Here is a 26,494-nt window from a genome sequence, read left to right as displayed (position 1 = left end):
AGGTGAGTGAAGTAAGTGGGCAGGTGGGTCAGGGTTGGTTTGGGAGGAATAGTCAAGTTAGGAGCTCGTCAGTTCAGGTCGAGGGGTAATCAGGGAGTGGGGATAGTCTAGGTGTCGGGGAGATGGTATGGGGAGGGGTTTCAAAGAGGGAGTTGGTGGGGGGGGCGGGGGAGTGAGGCGGTCAGTCCTGTAGTTACCCAGAAGTTAGGCTAGGATTTTTCTGTCTTAGCATTTTCTGCATAACTGTTCAGGTAAGTCCCATGGAACTATCCGAAGTCTCCATCTTTAGCTCAAAGCCTGAGACATTTGCGGAGGGTCCCAGGGAGCAGGGCAATTGCTCGTCAGAAGTTCAAACTTCCCTAGCAATTCCAGTGGAGGTCAGCGGTCAGGACTCCTGCAGAGCCCCAACGCGCATCTTGGTTCGTACTGGTCTCCAACAATCTGGAGGCCAGAGGATTTGGGCCAAAAAGATTTGGCAACTCCGCCAAGCATGTTATGCTCATGTCGTCATCATCAGCATTCGTTGTGTCTGAGCAAAAATAGCCTAAAAGCCATTTTAAAATTAATGTATTTCTTTGTAACTGATTTTAATTGTAAGAGAAAAACTTGCAATTATACAGTGCCATTTATGAACTTGACATCCCAAATGAAGTACTTTTGAAGTGTAGTCAGTGATGTAATGCAATGCAAGAAACCCAATAACAAATTTGTGTACAGCAAGCCCCTGCAAGCAGCAGTGTGATAATGACCAGATATCTGTTGGTTGATTGAGGGATAAGTATTGGCTAGGACACTGGGAATAAACTTCCAGCTCTTCTGCAAAATAGGGCCATGAAATCTATCACATCCACCTGAGAGCGCCTAGGGTTTAATGTCTCATCTGAACGATGGCATCTCTAACAGTGCAGCACTCTCTCAGTACAGCAATGGAGTGTCAGCCTCAGCCTTTGTGCTCATGTCTCTCGAGTGGGATTGAACCCACAACCTTCTGACTCAGAAGCAAAAGCATTACCAACAGTGCCACAGCCGACTCCAAAGTGATCTCTGAAAAAATATTTAGTGCTTTTAATGTGCTGGTTAACTATTTTAGGCACATGTAAAGCATCCTCATGAAGGGGTAAAGGTTCATATGGTATAGTGAAGAATATGTACTAGGAGACAATATTAAAGTATGATTGGCTACTTTTCTTGTGACTAATTATTCATTTCATTGTAGTTTTAAGACATTCAAGTCTTGAGTTGCTCCTGCAGCAAGTGAACAAATCCCATAATTGCAGCTAATATTTATATTTCTTAAATGAACTGATTGTGAAATGTTGGCTAAACTATTGATCTGTTTTCCAGAAACGTCGCCGCCCAACTCTTGGCCTACAGCAGGATGATAAACGCAGAGAAATGTTAAAACGGCACCCGCTGTCTGTTACTTTAGACCTGAAATACAAAGGTTAGAATTGACCCACCACCTCCTCCACCCTCATCATCAAACACAGAATTACTGACAACAAGACTGACATTCCCTTCGTGCTATCTAAAGTTACTGAAACCAGTTGTGCATATACCAAAGGCAAAATGTTATGTAAAATCAAAAACTCTTGTTTTGTCTTAAATATACTACCTCCATAGCTTTCTAGTGTGCTATCTTCAAACAGAAGTGTGTGTGTTTTTTTTTTGATTCGTTCATGGGAAGTAGATGTCGCTGGCTAGGCCAGCATTTATTGCCCATCCCTAATTGCCCTTTCAAAGATTTCTTGAACTGCTGCAGTCCATGTGGTTTAGGTACATCCACAGTGCTGTTAGGGAGGGAGTTCCAGGATTTTGACCCAGTGACAGCGAAGTAACAGCAATATGTTTTCAAGTCAGGATGGTGAGTGGTTTGGAGGAGAACTTCCAGGTAGTGGGGTTCCCATGTATCTGCTGCCCTTGCCCGTCCAGATGATAGTGGTCATGGGCTTGGAAGGTGCTGTCTAAGGAGGCTTGGTGAGTTCCTGCTGTGCCTCTTGTAGAGGGTACACGCTGCTGCTACTGTGTGTTGTTGTGGAGGGAGTGAATGTTTGTGGAAGGGGTACCAATCAAGTGGGCTGCTTTGTCCTGGATGGTGTCAAGCTTCTTGCGTGTTGTTGGAGCTGCACTCATCCAGGCAAGTGGGGAGTATTCCATCACACTCCTGACTTGTGCCTTGTAGATGGTGGACAGGCTTTGATGAGTCAGGAGGTGAGTTACTTACCGCAGGGTTCCTAGTCTCTGACCTGCTCTTGTGGCCATAGTATTTGGCTAGTCCAGTTAAGTTTCTGGCCAATGGTAACTCCCAGAATGTTGATGGTGGAGGATTCAACGATGGTAATGCCATTGAATGTCAAGGGTATTGGTTAGATTCTCTCTTTCTGGAGATGGTCATTGTCTGGCACTTGTCAGCCCAAGCCAAGATATTGTCCAGGTCGTGCTGCATTCGGACATGGACTGCTTCGCTATCTAGAGGAGTCTCGAATGGTACTGAACATTGTGCAATCATCAGCGAGTATCTCCACTTCTGACCTTATGATGGAGGGAAGGTCATTGATGAAGCAGCTGAAGATGTTTGGGCCTGGGACACTGCTCTGAGAAATTCCTGTAGTGATGTCCTGGGACTGAGATGATTGACCTCCAAACAGCCACAACCATGTGTGTGTGACTGTGTGTGTCACTATCTGTTTGTGTGTTTGTAAGGATAGAACTACATCAAAGCTTTATGTACCGGATAAATACTGTGTGAAAATTTAAAAAGACCTGTAGCATTAGCTCACATCTTTTTCAAACATTTGGATTCCTCTGGTATCATGTTGAAAATAGCACAATATATTACAACTCAAATATTTTTAGAAAATCTTCGTGGGTTTAGCACTAGTAGTGGAATTTGTAATGATTTGTAGTGTAGCATCTTAATGTGTGCCTAGTCATTGCCTTTTGCTGGAATTGAAATTTTCAGTGAAGCATCTAGTATTATGAACAGTTTGAGATATTGGACGCTTTCAGATGGGAACATTTCAATCGTACTTCCGTACTTGTCATCTTAAATATTTTTCTAAGCCGTCCTGCTTTCATCAAGTGTATGTTTAAGTAAAGATTGATCAGATTTATTGTTTGTTTCTAATCTTTCGTTATCTTTCTCTTTTGGCAGATGGCAGTGTTCTTCACCTTTATTTCTACTATTTGATGAACCTCAATACCATGACTGTCAAGACCAAAGTGACCACAGCTACTGAAATGTCCATAGCTATCAGTGCAGGGTAAGGGCTAAAGGCAGTGAAACCTAAATATTATTCCTGTGTTGACTTAAGTCCTGGTTACAGCACTGATTTGCGTGAATATTTGGAGCAAAGTGGTAGGAATTCATACAAACATATAAATGAAGAGGAGGAGTTGGCCATTCGGACCCCCCGAGCCTGCTCCACCACTCAGTAAGATTATGGATGATCTGATTGTGGCCTCAAGTCCACATTCCGCCTACCTGCAATACACTTTGACTCCCTTGTCAATCAAGAATTTATCTAATTCAGCTTTAAAAATATTCAGTGACCCTGGCTCCACCACTCTCTGGGGAAGATAGTTCCATAGACTTAGGGAAAAAGATTTCTCCTCATCTCCTCCTTAAATGGGAGACCCCTTTTTTTTAAACTGTGACCCTAGCTTTGGGGTCTCCCACAAGGGGAAACATCCTTTCAGCATCCACCCTGTCAAGTCCCCTCACGAGCTTATATGTTTCAATAAGATCACAGAATCACAAAATTGTTACGGTATAGAAGGCCATTCGGCTCATCGTGTCTGCACCAGCTCTGAGCATTTTAACTTAATGCCAATCTCCTGCCTTTTCCCCATAACCCTGCGCATTGTTTCTATTTAAATAATCATCCGATGCCCTCTTGAATGCCTCAATTGAACCTGCTTCCACCACACTTCAGGCAGTGCATTCCAAACCCTAACTACTCTCTGTGTGAAAAAAATTTCTCTCACCTCGCATTTGCTTCTTTTGCAAAACACTTTAAAACTGTGTCCTCTGGTTCTCGATATGTTTGCAAGCAAGAACCATTTCTCCCTATCTACTCTGTCCGGACCTCTCATGATTTTGAAAACTTCTATCAAGTCTCCTCTAAGCCTTCTCCTCTCTAAGGAAAACAATCCCAACTTCTCCAATATTTCCTCACAACTGAAGTGTCTCATCCCAGGAGCCATTCTCGTAAACCTCTTCTGCACACTACTCAATGCGTTCACATGTTTCCTATAGTGTGGCGCCCAGAACTGTACACCATACTCCAGCTGAGGTCTAACCAGTGTCTTATATAAGTTCATCAGAACCTACCTGCTCTTGTACTCTATGCCCCTATTATTGAAGCCTAGAATGCTGTATGCTTTGGAAACAGCTCTCTCTACCTGTCTTGCCACCTTTAATGACTTATGCACATATACATCCAGGTCTCTCTGCTCCTGCACGCCCTTTAGAATAGTATCCTTTTATTTTATACTGTCTCCATGTTTTTTGTACCACAGTGCATCACCTCACACTTCTCAACATTGAACTTCATCTCCCACCTATCTGCCCACTTCACCAATGTGTCAATGTCCTTTTGAAGTTCTACACTGTCCTCCTCACAGTTCTAAGTTTCCACCTCTCATTCATCTAATCTCCAATGGATGCAGGCCCAGCCTGTCCAACATTTCCTCATAGGATAACCCCACCCCCATCCCAAGAATCAGTTGCGTGAACCTTCTCTGAACTGCTTCTAATGCAATTATGGCCTTTAATAAGGAGACCAAAGCTGTACATAGTACTCTAAATGTGGTCCCACCAATACCCTGTTCAACTGCAGCAAAACATCCCTACTTTTGTATTCAATTCCCCTTGCAATAAATGACAATATTTCATTTGGCTTCCTAATCACTGGCTGTACCTGCATACTAACTTTTCCTGATATATGCACCAGGGCATCTGGATCCCTCTGTACCTCAAAGCTCTGCAATCTCTCCCCATTTAAATAATCTGGTGCTTTATTATTCTTCCTGCCAAAATGGATAAGTTCACATTTATCCATTTTATACTTCATCTGCCAAATTTTTGCCCACTTAGTTAACTCTCTTCAGACACCTTGTGTCCTCTTCACAACTTGCTTTCCTAATCAGCTTTGTGTCATCAGCAAATTTAACAAGCATATATTGGGTCCCGTCATCTAAGTCATTAATATAGATTGTACATAGCAGAGACCCCAGCACTGATCCCTGCAGCATTCCACTTGTTACATGTTGCCAACCTGAAAATGACCCATTTATCCCTACTCTCTGCATCCTGTTAGCTAACCAATTTTCTATCCATGCTAATATGTTACCCCCTACACCATGAGCTCTTATTTTATGTAGTTACTTTGGTGTTGCAGCTTGTCAAACGCCTTCTGGAAACCTAAGTCCAGCACATCCACAGGTCCCCCTTTATCCACATTGCTTGTTACTTTCTCAAAGGGCTCAAACACCATTTCTCTTCCACCAAACCAAGTTGAATCTGCCTGATTGCATTGAGATTTTCGAAATGTCCTGCTATAACCTCCTTAATAATAGATTCCAGCATTTTCCCTACAACAAATGTTAAGCTAACTGGCCTGTAGTTTCCTGTTTTCTGCCTCCCTTCTATCATGAATAGAGGAGTTACATTTGCTGTTTTCCAATGTGATGGGCCCTTTCCAGAATTTAGGGAATTTTGGAAAATTAAAAACAATGCATCTACTATCTCAGCAGCTACTTTAAGACCCTAGATTGAAATACATCAGGACCTGGAGACTTGTCAACTTTTAGTTCTAATATTTGTTTCAGTACTCTTTCCCTGATGACTGTAATTGTTTTAAGTTCCTCCCTCCCTTTCACCACCTCATTTCTGCGATCCTATTTGTAAACTCTACAGTGAAGACAGGTGCAAAATATCTGTTCAATTCATCTATCATTTCCTTATTTGCCATTATTAATTCCCCAGACTCAGTCTGTAGAGGATTTACTTTACTTACTAGAAACTCTTAGTATTTTTATTTTTCTAGCTAGCTTTCTCTTGAATTCTAATGTCTCCCTCCTTACTTTTTTAGCCATTCTTTGCTTTTTTAATTTTCTGTCCAATCTTCTAACTTGTAATCTTGTGGAATTGTATGCTTTTTCTTTCAATTTGATACTATCTTTTTAACTTCCTTAGTTAGCCATGGATGGTGCATCCTTCCCCTAGAGTCTTCCTTTCTCCTAGCTCTCAGGGACTACTATTCATACGTAAATAACATTTAGCTAGTCTATAATTAGAAATACTCTACAACCTTCCTTAGTCATCAGGGAGTAGAGTTTCCACTTGGGAAGCAATCAGTAAATTGCACCCAAAATGCATTGGAGATTTGATGGTTAGGTTGTAGTTCACATTTCCAACAAAAAAAATTATTTGCATAATCATAAATGTAAAATATTCTGTGAACCAGCACAATTGGGCAGCATAATAAATCAAACTTTTTTCTTACAATTAAAAAGTATTCATTGATGTTCTTAAGTTTGTTAACCAGGTCCAATTTTAGTAATGCAGCTGAAAATGGGTTTATCACAAAAAATAAAAATTTTAATAAGTATCCATTCCACAACCTGTGATTAACTTGATTTTAACATCATGGGAAATTGCTTTTTAAAAAAACCTAGACTGAGCCAATTACCACATTCATTGGTGTTCTCTAGTCATTTCCGTAGTAAATTAAATATTTTCTATCTGGGAAAAAAAATCAAAGACATGCCTATTAGTGCACCTAAGAAAATTAGTGCAATTTGAAGAGCCTTCACTAACTAGCAGAATCTCTCAATTTTAGCCTGAGGCATTATTATGGGTGGGGTCTGACCTGAGTGAATTGACTCTTAAATAAGTGTAAAAAAAATTATGGAAATCACAACCAAAAGTGATTTGAAGTATAACTCGCGATGCTTTTTTAGTTGATTCAGCCAATTCTGTCCAGATTGCGTTAATACTACTAGCGTAAACAAGTGGAAACTGTACACCCAGATTACTGAGTGTCACACAGGATCAAATTGGCTCCAATCTTCCATTGTCATGCATGTTATCTTGGAACTACTCGACCTGGAAGAGACTCCAATTACCGTCCCCCTGATGGCAATAGTCACTGATTAATCATCAGAACAGTTTGGGTTTGAGCATTTACAAGATAGGTTACGCAATTCATAAAATCTGAGGCAATAATGACCATTCCTCTGAGTTTAATTTCAAGAGCCTTTTACAATAAATGGGAGTATCTGACTTGCCTTAGATCTAAGTGCAATAGAAAAAGTACATTTTTTATAGGTAAAGATCTTCATTACTATTCATTTTTTCTAATCAATTTTGGCGATTTGTTCATGCTCTTCTGTGTTTTTCTTTAAAATCTTTTGCAAATGCAGAGACCTGTTGTCTCCAGCTTCATTACTGAGTTGTCTGTACCCTGGAGACCACGGCAAGACGACTCCAAATCCTGCTAATCACTATCAGTTTGATAAAGTTGGGTAAGTGTTTTCTTTCATTACCTTTCACTATCATAAACTATGGTATATCAATTAAACAGCTTGTCATGAACTCAATTTTTTTTTTGGCCCTGTGCGCTTTGTAAGTCAGCAACTGTGGAGATTGTAGCATTCAGGGCACAGGATTTTCCAATACTTGTTGCATTTAATCCTGCCTAGAAACAAGGGCGGGATCCTCTTGGAGTGTTTTGATAAGTCACCCAGATCAGTTCAAGGGTCAGTGAAGAGCAGTTCAAGGGTCAGTCAATGAGAGTCAGGAGCAAGAGAAGAAGCTCCATGCAGCTAAAGTGCTGCTGTTAGCTCTGAGGAGCTGGGTTGGCAGGCTCCAGGTGGTGAGAGCTCAGGAGAAGCCCTGGAGAGCTGAAAGGGCAGCAGAAGGTCAGTGACTCCATGCTGCGTTTGCCCAGTTGGGGCAAAGGTAACCCTTTGGAGCAGTGATGTTCTGCTTGGCATAGCATGGCTGAAGTGCTGGAGTTGTGTTGTTGATTTGGTGCTGGAGTGCAGACTCAGGAATCCAGGGGAATGTAGTCTTGGGAGATGACATTGAAACCCTAGGAGGTGAGCAGTTATTGAGATAGTTCATGTCAGAGCAACATTGAGGGAATTCAGAGACTAGATCTTTGAAGGTGAAGACTTGCACTCTCTCATAAAAGAGACAGACTTTTAATGAGATTTTGTAATCACTGTGAACACTGATGTGTTCAGTGGGTTGCTGAGAAATCCATGGAATCTGCCTTGGTCGCATCTGCCATTTATTGTGCAAGGTGGTGTGTTCCACAGTTTGCCTGTTAATTTACATGTACCTCATGTTGATTCTGAATGTTAGAGTATGTAAATGATTTTACTTTTCTGACTTTGTATAGTAAAGTTTATTTTGTTTGTTCAAAAACTGTGGAATCTTGTGGCTTTATTCCCTGACTTCAAACTTTGTCTACTTTAAACAAATGTTACTGTTCCCTAATTTGGGGGTCTGGTCCAGGATCATCATAACCTCAATGTCACACATTTGTTGTAGATGTATAATATTTATTAAAGTTGTTTTTTGCTTCACTTGGTGACTGTGTTTGTGATGCTGTGGCAAGCTTCGTTTGTTGTTTTTTTTTCTAAGTGGATGAGCAAAAATAGACTGAATGGCCTTTCCTCTTCTGTCTTGTTTGTGAGCTGTTCAGCTAGCAGAGGGAGACATTCATCCCACCAGTCTGCATGTGATTAAAGTCAGATTCCAGAGGTGAAAAGATAGTATGCCAAGCCTTTACTTCTAGTTCTGGAAATCTGCTTTTTTAGCAAGCCAAATCTTACCTAAAGAACAGAAATTAGAGCCCAGACATGCCGATATTATAGCTCTAAGTATTAATCTTAAAATATTTTCCCTAGAATCTTAACTTTCAGTGACTACATTGGAGAGCTGGGACATCCCTATGTTTGGGTTCAAAAGCTTGGAGGACTGCATTTTCCAAAAGATCAGCCACAGGTGAGTTTTTGCAGTTTAAAGAGTGCTCATTAAAATAGTGATGGCATCAAGTGAACAACATTCCAAAATTTTACTTCTCATGGTGGAAGGTTTTTTTTTGGTGTGGATGGGAAGTGACTCCAAGCAGAAGGACCATGTTCTATCTAACGATAGAATTATTGTGAAGAGATGTTTTTCCTCTAAGGATTCACTTAGAACTTAAGGTTGTTTACTGTTTCCCGTCTGCCATTGAGCAATTTTATGTTAAAGCAACTTTAGTCATAGCCAACAGGTTGTTGTACTAGCTCCATTAGATAATAATCAAACATTGGGCCACCATCTCTGCTATCAGGTACAGTGGATCTTGGTTTTTGACTTTTTATTTTACCATTTGATAAGGGGCACCAAGTATAGTGAATTCAACAATACAGTGAGCAAAATGCACAACTGTTAAGTGAGGGAGGGCTGCGATCAAAATGTATTTGTCAACATATATTATATGCAAGTAGGTTTTCTGAGAATGACTTTTGTGATTGAAACATTGTAATCAAAGTTAACCACACTAATGAATTGTTTTGTCTATGGCAAAATGTCATTTTCTTATCCAGCAAATTATTTTGTTGTCGCAAGCCATTCATGTATAGTGCCTTTCTTTCTTCGCCCTGGGAGGTCAGAAATGTATTAGGGATAAAGGAAATGTACCCTGACTGGAGAGATGTGTCAGGTGGTGTTCCCCAGGGATCTGAACTAAGGCCTCAGCTTTTCACCATATTTATCAATGATTTACATGAAGGGATAGATAGTTTTTTATCCAGGTTTGCAGTTCACAGCAAGTTGTGCAGATGGGAGCAGGAAGTTGGAAAGGTACATGGACAGGCTAGGTAAGTGCAAAACTACAGCAGTTAAAGTTAAATGTGAGGTTTAAATTTGAGAAAGACACATCATAATATTTTCTTAGCTGGGTGAGACCAGGGACTATGGAAGAGCAAAAGGATTTTGATGACTACATACACAAAACTACATACATTAAAAGCTAACCAGAAGTGCAAGTACAAAAAGTAATCAAAAAGGGTCATGGAATAGTGGCATTTATCTCAAGGGGATGGGAATATAAAGGGGAGGAAGTTGTACATTGCCTTTGTTAGAGATCCCAGTTGCATTCCGTTTTAGACATCACACCTTAAGAAGCCTATATTGTCTGCACTTGGAGGGTTACAAATTGGATTCACCAGAATGATACTGGGGCTGAAAAGTTTAAGGTATGAAGACAGGCTGCATAAACCTGACTGGTGTTTCTTTGAGTTTAGATTGTCAAGAGGTGATCTAATTGAGGTGTTGATGAAGAGATTTGCTGGGTAAATACAAAGAAACCATCCTCTTTTGGTGGGGAATCCAGAAGAAAAGGAGACAATTTTAATATCAGAACTAGGCCACACAGGAATGAAATCACGACACACCTTGTCAGACAAGGGTAGTGGAAATCCGGAACATTGTTCTCCAAAAGGCTGTAAGATACTGCATTAGCTGAGATTTTCAATACTGAGATTGAAAGATTTTTGATATGAAAGGCTATCCAACAATGACAGGTTAATAGAGTTGAGGTACAGCCATGGTCTGATTAAATGGTGTATAGGCTTGACAGGTTGAATGACCTACTCCTCCTGTATTTGACATTGGGCAGGGTAGTGTTTGTTGCCCATGCTTAATGTTTTGAGAGCATTAACCAGGACTATTCATGTATAAGCTAGACCAGATAGGGATAGCAGTCTTCACTGAAAGACAGTGAATACTTATGTTTTCTGGAAATCTGGTAGTTTACTGTGTAAATGTGCAACTTTAAATTTAGAATGTAAGCCATCGTAAATTTGGAGGATGTTGGAAATTATTCTGCAGAATTATTTTTGGAAGAGATTCCAGGATTGTTCTGCATTGAGTCTTTGTATTTTTTTTTATTTCTGCCCTTCCGACAGAAATTTGTGATGGCTGACAATTCTTTGAGTGCCAGTCACATGGAAACTACAATAAAACTGCTGCGTGTGAGGTTGCAGTCCCGACTGGCTCTGCAGAAGCAGTTTGCTTCACTTGGTGAGTATCAATATACAGTTTCTTTTTCTAATCTCCTAGGAATCAAGAATTCAAATGAGGGCTTTATGCTAATCAGGATAGTGTGGCGCCACAACAGAAGCTGGGGAAAGTATTGATTGTGTCGTTTTCTACCTTGTCATCTTTGTGCTGGTAGTAATTTCTGTTTTTTGCCTTGGTTTTCTGATTGCACATATCCTGCATTTTGAGAGGGTGTCCTGCTCTCAGACCTCTGTGGCATTGCCATTCTGGGGCAACCTGCAAGAGACATGTGAATTGCAGGACATTCTTCTCTCCCTTATTTCTTTGTTAGTTGTTTTTGAGTTGCATTAGTATGTTGCTCCTGTTCAGCACTTCACAGTAAAGTGGAATCTCACCAATGTACAATGCTTGTTCTTGTTATTGCAAACATGAATATGAAAGCACAGATGGACTATAAGTCAAAAATGAATGCTTTGAAAATTACCGTATTAACCAGACCTTTTCTAAACCGGAATCTTGTGTTCAGATTTGATTTCCTATTAACTACCTTCTCTGGACTACTTCTGAGTTTTCTGGGTAGTAACTGTATTTTTAATTTGCTGATAAATTGGAAATCTAATGAAACAATCTGGGTAGATGTGTGTCATGTTACATTTACACATCACCTGTCCATTTAGAACTTTTGCCTTGAACTGTTTTGATGAAAATACTAATTGCAGAATAGCAAAAAGCAGCAGAGCTGCATTTACTACAGTTCCAAATTGACTGGTTCATTGCTGTAAAGATGCTGTAAAAGGTTTGAAAATCTTCCTTTGTACTTCAATTTGTGTATTTTGAATGTTAAACAATATTAATACTTCTCATATTTAGTAGTCTTTCCTTCTGGAATCCAAATATCCAAAAGTCAACTATGTTATTGCTTATTGAGAATTTTAAGAAAAGTTAGAAAACTTTGTTATTATGGTTCAGTGCTTTCCTGGTTTTATTTTATTTCATTGATAAGTGTGTTGTAATTCAGAGGCAACATTTTCCTATGTTGGATCTTCAGCTGCTGATGAGTTATGATTGTTCTTTTACAGAACACAGTATTGTGCCAATATCCACTGAATGTCAACATCTTTTCCCAGTGAAGATCATATCTAGATTGATCAAATGGTGTGCCATTTCATTTGAAGACTATGTGGTACGTGTGCGTTTTTTAACTAACATTATTTCTGCCACCACCTCATCTTGATATTCTTAATTTTCTTTTCATTGCTGCCCTTAATGATGTAGTTGTGAGGGTGAGTGTTGTTGGCTCTGATCTAAATCACCACAGAGTGCAGTGCTGTTCCATAAGAGTTCCTAGGTCTTCAGTTGCAATATTCATACTTCAGTTTGACCTGTCACATTGACTCGCATGTTTTTTGTGACAGCTGACAATTGAGTACCTCCAAACAGTTGCCCTAAGGGTGGCATAAGCAGAGATCTAAGAACAAAACTCCTATTCTTCATCTTCAATGTGGTTAATATAGAGTTTAAAGGCGAAGGAAGGAAACATCCTGATACAATGGATACAAAAGTCTGGTTTATACTGTAATTTTCAAAGCATTAATTTTTAACTTATAGTCCATCTGTGTTTTCGCATTCATATTGTTCTACATAATTAATATACAGGGCCAAGACTCTTACATTGTGAAACAGCCAGAAGTCCCAAAAAATGACCTAAGGACTGAATCAATATGACATGAAGCATACAGTGCACTATTCTGTTGCTCAACGAGATATATGTTCATCTTGGTCTATGCCTTTTTTTTTTAAAAAAAAGCATTCGTGCCAAGCTAAATTAACGGCTGATTGTGTAGGTAAGGACATTAGAGGCCTTGGAACTAAGATGGAGTAAAGATACAAATCAGCCTTGATGTAATTGAATGGCGGAACGTACTCGTTATTGAGGGAAGATTGGATTGGAGAAAGAGTCAGAAAAGAACACCAAGAAAGAGAGAAACGGGAAAAGACACAATCAGAAAGGACAGGCAGAGAAAGAAAAAACACTCCCTTAAAAACAATAGCCATTATTACATCCAATATGGAATGCAGGAGGAACTTCTTTACTCTGTTTTTTAATTTATTCTTGGGATATTGATAATGCTGGCAAGGCCAGCATTTGTGCCCATCCCTAATTGCCCTTGGAAAAGTGGTGGTGAGCCGCCTTCCTGAATCACTGCAGCCATGTGGTGTAGGTACACCCACAGTGCTATTAGGTAGGGAGGGCCAGGACTTTGACCCAGCGAAAAGTAAAGATACAAGGATGTATTTCCAAGTCAGGATGGTGTGTGACCTGGGGGGGGATCTTGAAGGTGTTCCCATGTGCTTGGCTCCTTTGTTGTTCTAGACAGTGAAGGTCACGTGTAGGTCACATGTTTGGAAGATACTGTCGAAGAAGTCTTGGTGTGTTGCTGCGGTTCATTTTGTAGACGGTACACACTGCTGCCAAGGTACACCTGTGCTGGAGGGAGTGAACGTTTAAGATAATGGATGGGGTGCCAATCAAGCTGCTCGGCTGCTTTTGGCCTGGATGATGTCAGGCTTCTTGACTGTTAATGGTGTTGTGTTCGTCCAGGCAAGTGGACAGTATTCCATCACACTCCTGACTTCTGATTTGCAGATGGTGGAAAGTCAGGAGGTGAGTCACTCGCTGCACAAGAGCTAGCCTCTGACCTGCTCTTGTAGCCATAGTATTTAGTAGCTGGACCAATTAGGTTTCTGGCCAATGGTGACTCCCAGGATGTTGGAGGTGGCGGATTCAGCAACGGTAATGCCATTGAGTATCATGGGGAGGTGGTTACACTTTTGTTGGAGTTGCCAATTGCTTGCCATTTGTATGACATGAATGTTACTTGTCACTTATTAACCCAAGTTTGGATGTTGTCCAGAGCTTGCTGCACCCAGGCACAGCTTGCTTCGTTATCTGAGGAGGTGTGAATGGAAATTAATACTGTCCAATCATTAGCAAACATCCCCACTTTTGACCTTACAATGGAGGGAAAGTAATTGAGGAAGCAGCTGAAGATGGTTGGGCCTAGGACACTATCCTAGTAAACTCCTGAAGCAATATCCTGGGGCTGAGATGATTGGTCTCTTAACAACCACAGCCATCCTCCTTTGTGTTAGATGTGACTTCAGCCAGTAATGAGTTTTCCCCCAATTGACTCCAATTTTAGGGTTCCTTGATGCCACAACAGTCGAATACTGCCTTGATTTCAGAACCTCAGATAAGATGAAGTAAGGTGAGGGGAGGCTCAAATGGAGTATAAACATCAGCTCAGACCAAATGGTCAATCCTGTGCTGTAATCTCTATATAATTCTTTTATTACTCTTCAATTTAAGAAGTCAGGTTGTTATGTAAGTATTGTATATTGAATCTGTTCTTTTGAGGTTAGAAGCTGAAGAATTAAACTCTTGATTTCCTGCTTAGGCTCTGGCTTTTACCAAGCATGTCATAGAAGCAGACATGGCTCAAGAAACTGATCTCTTCTTTTCAGCTTTGATCGAACGAGGAACAGGTAGGAGCCAAGTTCCTTTAAAAATGCCTGCAACTGCTGATATGAACCTTTATTGTAACAACAATATTTTAACCTTTTCACCAAATACATAATGAGCATTTTTGCAGTAAAGTTTTATATATTTTATGATCCCCATGGAGATCAACAAACCAAAGGAACCGAATTTACCAAATGACCCCAACAAGAACCAATGGACAAGGTTTCACTTTTTATAATTTTTACTTTAACAATCAAATAAAATCAACAAAAATTAAACATGAATTATCAAGCAAATTGCAGTCAATATAAACTATAAATTACACGTTAAATAGCAGATACAACAAAGATAGATCTCATGGATTTACCAGGCAGTCCACTTAGCATATACGGCACTAATTTCAGCCACAAAGCCTTCAGAGCTCTGAACTTCCTTGGATAGAATTCCAGCTCCTTTTCTTCAAGGTTTTAGCCACTGATTCACATCCGACAGAAGTGGGGATGGGTTCACTGATGATTGCACAATGTTCAGCACCATTCGCAACTCCTCAGATACTGAAGCAGTCCATGTCCAAAGGCAGCAAGACTTGGACAATATCCAGGCTTGGGCTGAAAAGTGGCAAGTAACATTCGCGCCACACAAGTGCCAGGCAATGACCGTCTCCAACAGGAGAGAATCCAACCATCGCCCCTTGACATTCAATGGCATTACCAGCTGAATTCCCCACTATCAGCATCCTGGGGGTCACCATTGACCAGAAACTGAATTGAACTAGCCATATAAATACTGTGGTTACAAGAGCAGGTCAGAGGCTAGGAATCGTGCAACTAGTAACTCACCTCCTGACTCTCCAAAGCCCGTCCACCACCTACAAGGCACAAGCCAGGAGTGTGATGGAATACTCTCCACTTGCCTGGATGAGTGCAGCTCCCACAACACTCAAGAAGCTTTTTTCTATTCGTCCATGGTATGTAGGCGTCACTGGCTAGGCCAGCATTTATTGCCCATCCCTAATTGCCCTTGTTCGGAGGGCATTTTAAGAATCAACCAATTGCTCTGGGTCTGGACTCACATGTAGGCCAGACCAGATAAGGATGGCAGATATACTTCCCTAAAGGACATGAGTGAACTCTGGGTTTTTACAACAATTGACAGTGGTTTCATGGTCATCATTAGACTTTTAATTCCAGATTCTTTATTGAATTCAAATTCCACTATCTGCACAGTAGCGGCAGTGTGTATCATCGACAAGATGCACTGCAGGAATTCACCAAGGCTCCTTCGACTGTACCTTCCAAACCCACGACAACTACTATCTAGAAGGACAAGGGTAGCAGATAGATGGGAACACCACCACCTGCAAGTTCCCATCCAAGTCACTCACCACCCTGACTTGGAAATATATCGCCATTCCTTCACTGTGGCTGGGTCAAATTCCTGGAACTCCCTTCCTAACAGCACTGTGGGTGTACCTACACCACACGTACTGCAGCGGTTCAAGAAGGCAGCTCACCACCACCTTCTCAAGGACAACTAGGGTTGGGCAATAAATGTTGGCCCAACCAGCGTAGCCAGCGCCGGGATCCAGCCTTCATTTTCTTCAGTCTGCCTGCCTGCATCACTGAGTGATCTGAGCTTGGATGGTTCTGTGCCTTTTACCTGATTTTAATCAGCCCCAGTTTCTCCATGAACCGAAGCTTCTATTTCGGTTTTGGTGTCCCTAGAAACCTGAAGGTTCAGTGTCCCTTTCAGTTAAGGTCCGACCCAAAAAATGCGAGCTTTGAAACCACAGATTCTGTCACAAAATGAAGAAGTTACAATTAGAGTAATCTGGTATAATTTGACAATTTTCCAGTAACACTATTTGGAATTCCAAAATAATCCGTTTATGGAGGATGTCCTAGTGATCATGTCACTTTGCAATAACCTCACAATAGCTTCAGTTATCAAGGAAACTTCAGACCAACATTGAACTTTACCACCACTAATTTAATTTAACACAAGCAAATATACCCTCTTTTGGGTCAAAAATAAATCAGAGAGGTTTAAGTTTAAGGGTCTCAGGTCTAACTGGAGGTGGTAATCCAGAGAACTGGGCTAATGCTCTGGGGACATGAGTTCAAATCCCACCATTGCAGCTGTTGGAATTTAAATTCAATTAATTGAATCTGCTTTCTTAAATTTCTTAAATTAAATTCCGCTTTCTTTACAAAGTGTGATCCTAATGGAACCTAGTATGCATCCTCAATGACTCTTCCTTACCCCAATAATTTATAATGTAATCTGTTTCACTTTTGCCCTATAAACAGGATTTTATTGAGTAAACCATTAGAAACTTATTTCTTAAGAACTGATTCCTATGAAAAGTAATTGAGGCAATCCGGATATTTTTTATTGTGTGAATTGAAATATATTGCCAAATGCTTGTACTTCCTATCATTATTTAATTGTAATTGAATATCCTGCTTTAGCCTGTGTTAGATATCTCATTGCTGCAAATTGCATGCATATTAATGCTTGGGTTCCTTACCTTTATTAAGACCATAAGATCAGTGTCTATTGATAAGAGGCATGGCCCAATACAAGAACCACTGTTTAAAATATTGAGGGAGAAATGGTTCTATTAAGAACGCTAAATTGTAACAGATCATAAATGCAACACTAGCAGTAAAGTGCAAGAGTAACAGATTGCAAATTGCAACGGAGAGTGAACTTGCCTTTAATTAAACGTCTTCTGTGTTTACTTAATTTAAATCTTCATTCTTTACACTTAGCTAAACTCCATGTGGCGATAGTGTTGAATCCTGGTTATTCTACCATCCCCCCTATCTTCAGCATCTGTTTAAATTGGAAGGGAGAGAAATCAAGCCGTAATGATGATAATCTAAAGGTAAAGTGTCAAACTGCTAACTGTTATTTTGCAATGTAGCAGATTGTCAAAATCTTAATAGCATCACTATGTGGAGTTCCTCTGACACCTGAATACTGTACTATACAAAAATCTGAATGTGTATTTTCTTCACTTTTGCTCTCTTTTTTCCCCCCATGTCTGAAATTAGTTGACTTCCTGTTCTGTTGCTGCTATGCACTTAGCTAATTGTTTTATGTTTATGGAATTTATATAGTCCAAGTTGGCACCATTCTACAAAGTCATTGTACATTTTCAAAACTGCATCATTCAGTAGTCAGGGACAATTTGAATTGGTGGCACATAGAGCTGGAAAATATTATGACATATTATCAGAGTAATATCTATAATTAAAAGTCTTGAGCCTACCTCACCTCTATTATGACGTGTCTCTAAAGCATTTCATAGGGCAAACAAATCGTGATTTGCTCACGTAACTACTGTTTTAAGTTTACTGAGTATCTCAAGTTTAGACCATTAGGTAATTGAGCTAAGCGAAAGCACATATGTTTAGCAGGCAGGAAACCAAGAATGTCAATCATCACCAAGAGCCTAAAGCTAGGCAATCAAATTTCTTGATTCTTTAAGCTACTATTTACAAACCAGCGAATACTAAAAAAACTGCCAGTTAAACCTCTCGAAATATTTTGCTCTAACGTTTATTGACAACCATATTGCTTTACAAGCCACTGAATCATATAAAATTTATATCACAAATAACTCTTCAAGAAATCACTGACCTGAGTCAAGAAGATGACTATTTTACATAACAATCTCTGTAGCTACTTTTCTCTGCACAGAGATCTGCTCTTCCTCTGACACTGGGGTTCTATTAAGTTCCCAGTGCCAGCAGCATTTAGCTGAACTTTCTTCCTGATATTTTCTGGACCCCAAGGATGCACCCCCTTCACTGGCAACCTGCGAAAAGCTGTAACTTATGTGGTTGGGAGATGAGCAACTCAAACTTATTTTTGAACTTAAGTCACAAGCGAGAAAAGATAACCCTTCACCTCTTTTCTCTGCTATCAGCTAACTCTTTAAAGCCCCTCCTCCCTTGCCTCTATCACCAACTGCAAGGAACTTATGCACCTGCCTCCCTCTTGCCTAGCCCAGATCTCTTGCTCTATCCAAGCTCATCTTGATCATGATCCTCCACCTTGCTTTCTTGTGCTGATCACCACAACACTGCAGATCACCCTACTGCCTCCTGATACCCATGATGGTTGATGTTATAAATAGACCTCTTCCCTCGCCTCCCTTTCAAAACCAAGCTCATTATATCCCCCTCAAAAAATAAATAAATAAAATCCATTCTCGCCCCCTAAACTTTGATTCATTCCAAACTCTACTACTCATATCTATCCCACATCAGGACCCACTCAACCATCACCCCTATGCTCCACAAACTCAATTGGCTTCCAGTCCACCAACACCTCAGTTTTAAAACTCACATCCTTATGCTCCAATCCGTCCATGCCTTCTCTTCTTCATATCTCTCTAACGTACTCCAGCCCTACAAACTCCTTAAAATTCTCCAGTCCATGACTCCAACCATCTATACACTGCCTGCGCCAACACACACCACCCCCCCCGCCCCACCCTCACCCCACTTTAACATTGTCAGCCACGACTTCAGCCAGTAGTTCCCACATCGCCTTTCCACTTCCCTTTCCTCCTTTGATCCTCCTTAAATATACCTTTTTGACCAAGCTTTTGGTCAGCTCTCCCATATCTTCAGTGTCCATTTTTTGTCTGATTAATTCAATGTGAAGTTTTCCTATGTAAAAGGTGCTATATAAATGAAAGTTGTTGTTGAAACATGCAGAAAAAGAACAGAGAAAACGTGTAAGAGACACTTAGAATGTCTCAAAGCAAAACATAAAGAGAGAGGGATCAAGCATAAATGAAGTAAAGAAAATCATAAAACAACATATCCTTCCATTTGCCGTGAGTAGCCCACAGGAAATCTGATCATTTGTTCTATTTATCCTTCTTGCTGTTATCAAAGCAAACTACTTTCTGTCCAAAGATGCAAATTTTTGAAACCTCAATAAATATTGGCAAAAATCATATGAACAAGAAGCAGGAGTAGGCCATTCGGCCCCTCGAGCCTGCTCTGTCATTTAATAAGATCATGGATGATCTGATAGTAACCTCAAATCTGCATCCCATCTACCCATGATAACCTATCACCCCCTTGCTTACCAAGAATCAATCCGCCTCTGCCTTAAAAATATTCAAAGATTCTGCTTCCACCACCTTTTCAGGAAGAGAGTTCCAAAGACTCACGATTCTCTGAGAGAAAATAATTTCACCTCATCTCTGTTTTAAATGAGCAACCCCTTATTTTTAAACAGTGACTCCTGGTTCTAGTTTATTCAACAAGAGGAAACATCCTCTCCACATCCACCCTGTCAAGTCCCCTCAGGATCTTATGTTTCAATCAAGTCACCTCTTACTCTTCTAAACTCCAGCAAATACAAGCCTAGCCTGTCCAACCTTTCCTCATAAGACAACCTGCCCATTCCAGGTATTAATCTGGTAAACCTTCTCTGAATTGCTTCCAACGCATTAACATCCTTCTTTAAATAAGGTGACCAATACTGTATACAGTACTCCAGATGTGATCTCACTAGTGCTTGTATAACTGAAGCATAACCTCCCTACTTCTGTATTCAGTTCCCCTCACAATAAATGATAACATTCTATTAGCTTTCCTAATTACTTGCTGTACCTGCATACTAGCTTTTTGTGATTCATGCACTAGGACACCCAGATCACTCTGCATCTCAGAGCTCTGCAATCTCTCACCATTTAGATAATATGCCTCTCTTTTATTCTTCTTGCCAAAATGGAAAATTTCACATTTTCTCACATTATACTCCATTGCCAGATAGTTGCTCACTCACTTAACCTATCTGTATCTTTTTGTAGCCCCCTTATGTCTTCTTCACAAATTACTTTCCTATCTATCTTTGTGTCATCCGCAAATTTGGCAACTATCCTTTCACCCAACCCATTTATATAAATTGTAAACAGTTGAGGTCCTAGCACTGATCCCTGTGGCACACCATTTGTTACACCTTGCCAACCTGAAAAAGGCCCATTTATGCCTACTCTGTTTCCTGTTTGCTAGCTAATCTTCTACCATGCCTATATGTTACCCCCTATACCATGAGCTCTCATTTTCTGCAGTAATGAAGAAACATAAAACTACGCAGTTAAATTTTGATACAGAACTGTTACTGCAGCTTTGAGTGGATTCTGCAGACAGGACGGTTTCCTGAAACTAAAATTCAGCATCATCACTAAAATTTGCAGTAACTGCACATTGCTGAAACTGCTCTGCTGTTGTCGAATAGCTAGAGCAAAAAAAAATCATCATTGTGTTTCTGTGGGATAGGGGGAGGGGGAAGGATTTCTCTACAGTTAAGGTATGCCTTTTTTTTTAGTGAGCCATTAATGCAGTGCAAGAAGCATTGCTGGCAGCAGGTGTAGTAAACAGGGTATCTGGGTGATTATGGGCCAGCCAGTCACGGTAGTAAAAACAGAAAGAGATGCAAACACATGGTATTTCTGTCAGTACCTGAAGGGAAAAAAATACTCTGGGTGTAGATTTTCATCAGAGCTAGCTACTGCCTCTTGTAACGTAACCACACCAAAGAAGGTTTACTGAATGCGATGAATTAAAGCAGGCCTTTCCAAGGCCTGGCCTGCAAGCTGGATGTGGCCCCTTGGGCCTTTTCATCCAGTCCGCAACGTCGTTGGAGTCAACCGTCAAAGACTTCCCGGGCAGAATTTTGAAAAATGCTCAGAGGCTGCTCATCCAATCACAGGCTGGTTCCACCCTACATAGACTACCCAGTGGCTGCCTATCAGTAGCCAATGTAGGGTGGAACCAGCAGTGATCGGACGAGCTTCATGTCATCAGTTGTTAGGTAAGTTTTTAATACCTCTGTTTCTGGCTCGGAAGCTCAGAGCCACAGATAAGTTTAGCAGGGAGCGGGTGCTCGGTGTGGGGGTGCTCAGAGCTTTGGCAGCTGAGTGAGGTGGGGGGGCGAGGGTGACTGGAGCCGGCGGCCTAGATGGCCCCGGCCTCGACTTCCAGAGCCCCAGAACTTGAGGCCTCAGGCGGCCTCAATTTCAATTTTGACCGTCGGGCGGGTGGAGGTTGCTCAGTGATGGTGGCCCCAATCTCGGCCCCTATATCCGGAGCCCCAGACCTAGTGAGGCCTCCGGCGGCCTCAATTTGTATTTTCACTTGCATTGGGGGAGGGGGGGAGGGTGGGGAGTCACACAGTGATGGCGGCCCTGACCTCAGTCTTGTGCACCAGACCTCGTGAGGCCTCAGATTCACTTATGACCAAGAGATTAGTGGCTCATGTGGTGGGGGTGGGGGCTCTGGGCTGGGGACTGGTTGGATGCTCAGAGCTGGCGGGCTGGGGAGGTTCTCGATGTTGGCGGACTGGGGGAGGTGGGTACTGAGGGCTCGGGGGCAAGTGGGTGCCCAGAGCTGGGGGGGTGGGGGGGACCTCAGCTTTGATCTTGACAGCCTCGGACAGCCTCAATTTTAATTCTCACTGGGAGGCAGGGGTTGCTCAGAAATGCGGCCCCAGACCTCAGGCGGCCTCAATTTTAGTTTTCACTGGCGGGGGGTGCTTAGTGATGGCAACCCTGGACCTCGGGAGACCTCAGGCGGCCTCCATTTTATTGGAGAAGGTAAGGCAGTAAGTTACTCTTCTCACCTGCAGCTTGATTATAGTGATGCAGATTTGTGCTGTTTGAAGTAACAGCAAGATAAATTTCCATTCCTCTGAGCCTGTTTCCTTTCCTTCCCAAAACTTGTGCTTCGGCCACCCGAGCGAGAGAAAATCCGAAATGTGGCCCTCCAAGCAAAAAGGTTGGACAAGCCTGAATTAAAGCAACTGTGGCTGCCCAGTGTAAAATGTTTATATGTGTATTCGTGATCACTGTCTAAAACTTGTGGAGGGTGATCCTGATTGTGTATAATTTGACCATTTGTGTGTATTATTTCTTTCAGGCTATAGAAAGTGAAGTTAATGTATGTTTCAAGGAATTGCTAGGTCCCAAACCAGGGCATCAGTTGCTGACAAATCAGATCCAACGTTTATGCATGTGTCTGGATGTGTATCTGGAAACAGAAACTCATGATAACAGTGTGGAAGGACCTAAGGAATTCCCACAGGAGAAGATGTGCCTACGCCTTGTTAGGTGATTTTTTTTTTAAGTATCTTATGTAAAAGAATACCCTCTGACAGATATCTGTCTAGCACAGCAGTTTCAGACATCATTTGAAAAAAAATCTAAATATCTCTGCTCCTGTTATGAAGGCATTGACTCACACTTAAAGAACAATATCACACGTGCTTATTAGTCCCTGTTACCACACCCAAGTGGCTAATGTGTGTGAGCCCAAATCATGACTATTGGCAGCGTATTTAGAAACTGGTTCCACACAGCTGAGTTTCTTCTTGTCCTCACCTGCGCCTACATGTGAATACACCCAGCATGGTCACTGGATGATAGCCAGGAACAGAAAACTTAACTGATTTTTGTCCCCTTAACCCAGAATTGCTGAAGGCAGTTTTAGCCTCTGACTGTTCAGCGGGATGAGATTAACGCACTCAGCACAGACTCTGGATTCAATCTGGACGCTACCTATTTTGTATGGTTTATCAAATCCCTTGTGTAAATCCACTAAATATTGATTAATTGCAATGCAAAAATAAGTTAGTATTGTAGTAGCGTGCAAAATAAATTTTAAGTAATCACAGGTCAGAATTTTAAATTATTTGTTACATTTAGTGTAGAATACTGTGTACATTTCACAGCAAATTTATTTTAGTCATGTCATTGCTTGTGCTAATTAATGTGCTGCAATGTATTTTTGCAAAATTTACAGTATCAAACCTGAGCTTTCAGGAAAACTGTTTACTTATCGGATAAATGCTTCGTATGTGGTACTAAACAATTTAGACTTTTTATTCATTCACGGGATTTATTGTCCATTACTAATTGCCCTTGAGAAGGTAAGGGTGAACCGCCTTCTTGAATACAACTGAGTGTCTTGCTAGAGCACTTCAGAGGGCAATTAGGAATCAACCACATTACTGTGCATCTAGAGTCACATAGAGGCCACGCTGGGTAAAAACAATAGATTTCTTTCCCTAAAAGAGATTAGTGAGCCAGATGGGTTTTTACGACATTCTGGTGGTTTTGTGGTCACCATTACAAATATTAGCTTTTTAATTCCAGATTTAATTTTAATTAATTGAATTAAAATTCTCTGACTGGTGTGGTGGGATTTGAACTTGTCTCTGGATCACTAGTCCAGTGATGTAACTACTACGTTACATTAAGACTAGGGCGGAATTTTACAGCCCCTCCCACCAGTGGGATTTCCCAGTCCTGCCAAAGTCAATGGACCTTTGAACGGCTCACCACATTTTGTGGCCATGTTTTCTGGCCCCTCCCCAACCCACACAGGGCCAAAAATTCCACCCTAGATTCAACTCCCAATCAGGTTTTGTTAATCTCAACTGGAGAAGCATTTAGGACTCAGTTAGCCTCAGGCCCCTGAGTTCAGAAGAGAAACATATAGGATGTTTCTATTCCTCAGCAGTAATCACTAACATCTCCTGCAAAGTACAAGGGAACTGTGATGTTCTCCACAATTGAATAATCTGCTGACACGTGTTCTAAGATCACATAAGAAAGAATGAGGCCATTTGAATGAGGTAACAGATGACTACAGGCCATGGACCTTCAGAAAAAGTAGGGGAAGATTGAAAAGGTGGGGCAGGGGGCAGGTGGAAGAAAAACTTTTAGAAATACCAAAAACATTTAATCATTAGTGAAAGAGGGAAAAGCAATGGAATGTGGAAGTGTTGAATTACATTTAATTATCCATTTTACTTCAAACTGAATCTAGTTTTGATGTCCCAAGCACTCTGAAACCCTCATGTTTTGAATCCTTCTTCCCCCTTTAGAGGTCCTAATCGAATCAAGCCTTTCAAATACAATCATCCACAGGGATTCTTCACACATCGATGAAGCAGCAGTACTTGAATGGAGCTTCTGCATGCGGCAGTCTGGTGCACCTGTTAATTGTCTGATGGATCTTTCACAGCAATTTGAGTTAGAATTTAGGTATGGAAGAAAAAAAACTGCAAGCATCAGTATTACAGCTCCGATTTGTATATTGGTGAATAAACGTAATGGAGGGAATACCATATTTTGTTGCAGAATCTGTTTTTTGTCTCCCAAGATTGAATGTGTTTGCAACTTAATTTTGGTATGTTATTTTTGAGAATACGTTGGCATTTGTTGTACAATATCTGTTTCAGATGTCGTTGAAACTGAATTCAAGTCAACATGTTTGAGTCTAAATTACAAATGTCAGTTTTGAATTGATATTTTTAAGGTGGACTTTTATCATTGAAGAGTAAAGATCTGTACAGCATTGAATTTCATATTTGTCATGACTAGCAAAGCAATTAGCATTTTGTCTTAACTTAGAACTGAAGATTTTTAGTAAAATAATTATATTCCCACAACTATCAAGTGCAGTGAAAATTATTTTAACAGTGTACTTCAACTTAAAGCATTCTCATATGTTTCAAAATGATAGTTAATGTCTGAAGTGAGTTAAAGCTCGTATGCTATGTGCATTGTAGAACTACAATTTTATGGACTAAAATATCACGTTCCATGGATTTATAATCTTCATTTGAAACCTGGAAACCACTTTATTTAAGAAAAGACAAAAAAATGTCTTTTGGAATCATTGTCATAGCTTCATGCCTAATGTGGATATAGGTTAATTTTTAGTTGTTCAGATTGACCTTTCCCACTTGGCATTTTGTAGGTCAAATCTGATAAAACTTGAAGTTTGGATAGAGACATCAAATATTTCTAACCTTTCTTCAGCACCTGGTCAGATTTACAGCTCCCCCATCACCACAGAAGTGAACACAGTAATCAAAGTACAAATAAGAAAGCCTGAAGTAAAAACAAGAAATACTGGAAATACACAATAGGCCATTGGGCATCCGAGGAGAAAAAGACAAGTTAATATATAAGGCGATGCAGCAGCAAGGTCCTACAAACAGCAATGAGAAACATGACCAAATAATCTGCTCGCGTGATGATGCTAAATATTGACTGGCACACTGAGAACACACTGGTCTTCAAATCATGTCATTGGATATTTTATGTTCACCTGAGAGCACAGATGGCACTTGGTAAATCTTTCACATAAAAGACATAGTCATCCTCACGGAATCCTATCTTACAGATAATATCCCAGACACCATCATCACCATCCCTGGGTATATCGTGTCCCAGCAGAGGTGGCGGCACAGTGGTATACAGTTGGGAGGGAGTTGCCCTGGGAGTCCTCAATATCGACTCTGGACCCCATGAAGTCTCATGGCGTCAGGTCAAACATGGGCAAGGAAACCTCTTGTTTGGGGAGGCAATGGTGTAGTGGTATTGTCGCTGGACTAGTAATCCATAGGCCTTGGGTAACGCTCTGGGGACCCAGGTTTGAAGCAGATGGTGGAATTTGAATTCAATTTTAAAAATCAAATTAAAAGTTTAATGACTATGAAACTATTGTCGATTGGTGTAAAAACCCACCTGGTTCACGAATGTGCTTTAGGGAAGAAAAACTGCTGTCTCCAGACCCACAGCAATATGACTGACTCTTAAAAATGCCCTCTGAACTAGGGCAATGAGGGATGGATAATAAATGCTGGCCTGGACAGTGATGCTCACATCCCATGAACAAATTTTAAAAAAGATTACCACATACTGCCCTCCCTCAGCTGATGAATCAGTGCTCCTCCATGTTGAACACCACTTGGAGGAAGCACTGAAGGTGGCAAGGGTGCAGAATGTACTCTGGGTGGGGGACCTCAATGTGTAACACCAAGAGTGTCTCGGTAGCACCACTACTGACCAAGTTGGCAGAGTCCTA

The 26,494-nt window shown here is 40.9% G+C and overlaps 1 protein-coding gene across 4 annotated transcripts in view; it reads left to right on the top strand.

Moving 5' to 3' along the window:
- The window catches only part of thoc5 (THO complex 5), a 46,873-nt gene extending 21,803 nt beyond the window's left edge, over window positions 1-25,070 (top strand). For all 4 annotated transcript variants that reach the window (XM_078554270.1, XM_078554269.1, XM_078554268.1 and 1 more), the window contains 10 exons: window positions 1,345-1,444; window positions 3,155-3,263; window positions 7,429-7,530; window positions 8,923-9,019; window positions 10,969-11,083; window positions 12,142-12,245; window positions 14,521-14,608; window positions 17,360-17,475; window positions 22,535-22,725; window positions 24,504-25,070. In XM_078554270.1, the coding sequence (XP_078410396.1) occupies window positions 1,345-1,444; window positions 3,155-3,263; window positions 7,429-7,530; window positions 8,923-9,019; window positions 10,969-11,083; window positions 12,142-12,245; window positions 14,521-14,608; window positions 17,360-17,475; window positions 22,535-22,725; window positions 24,504-24,567 (1,086 nt within the window). In that variant the 3' untranslated portion in view covers window positions 24,568-25,070. The remainder of the gene's footprint in view (window positions 1-1,344; window positions 1,445-3,154; window positions 3,264-7,428; window positions 7,531-8,922; window positions 9,020-10,968; window positions 11,084-12,141; window positions 12,246-14,520; window positions 14,609-17,359; window positions 17,476-22,534; window positions 22,726-24,503) is intronic.
- Window positions 25,071-26,494: the final 1,424 nt, after the last annotated feature.

The sequence above is a fragment of the Cetorhinus maximus genome, chromosome 12, assembly GCF_964194155.1.
Source record: "Cetorhinus maximus chromosome 12, sCetMax3.hap1.1, whole genome shotgun sequence".
Lineage (NCBI taxonomy): Eukaryota > Metazoa > Chordata > Chondrichthyes > Lamniformes > Cetorhinidae > Cetorhinus > Cetorhinus maximus.
The sequence above is the reverse complement of the archived record's forward strand: the minus strand, read 5'-3'. Positions and strand labels throughout refer to the sequence as shown.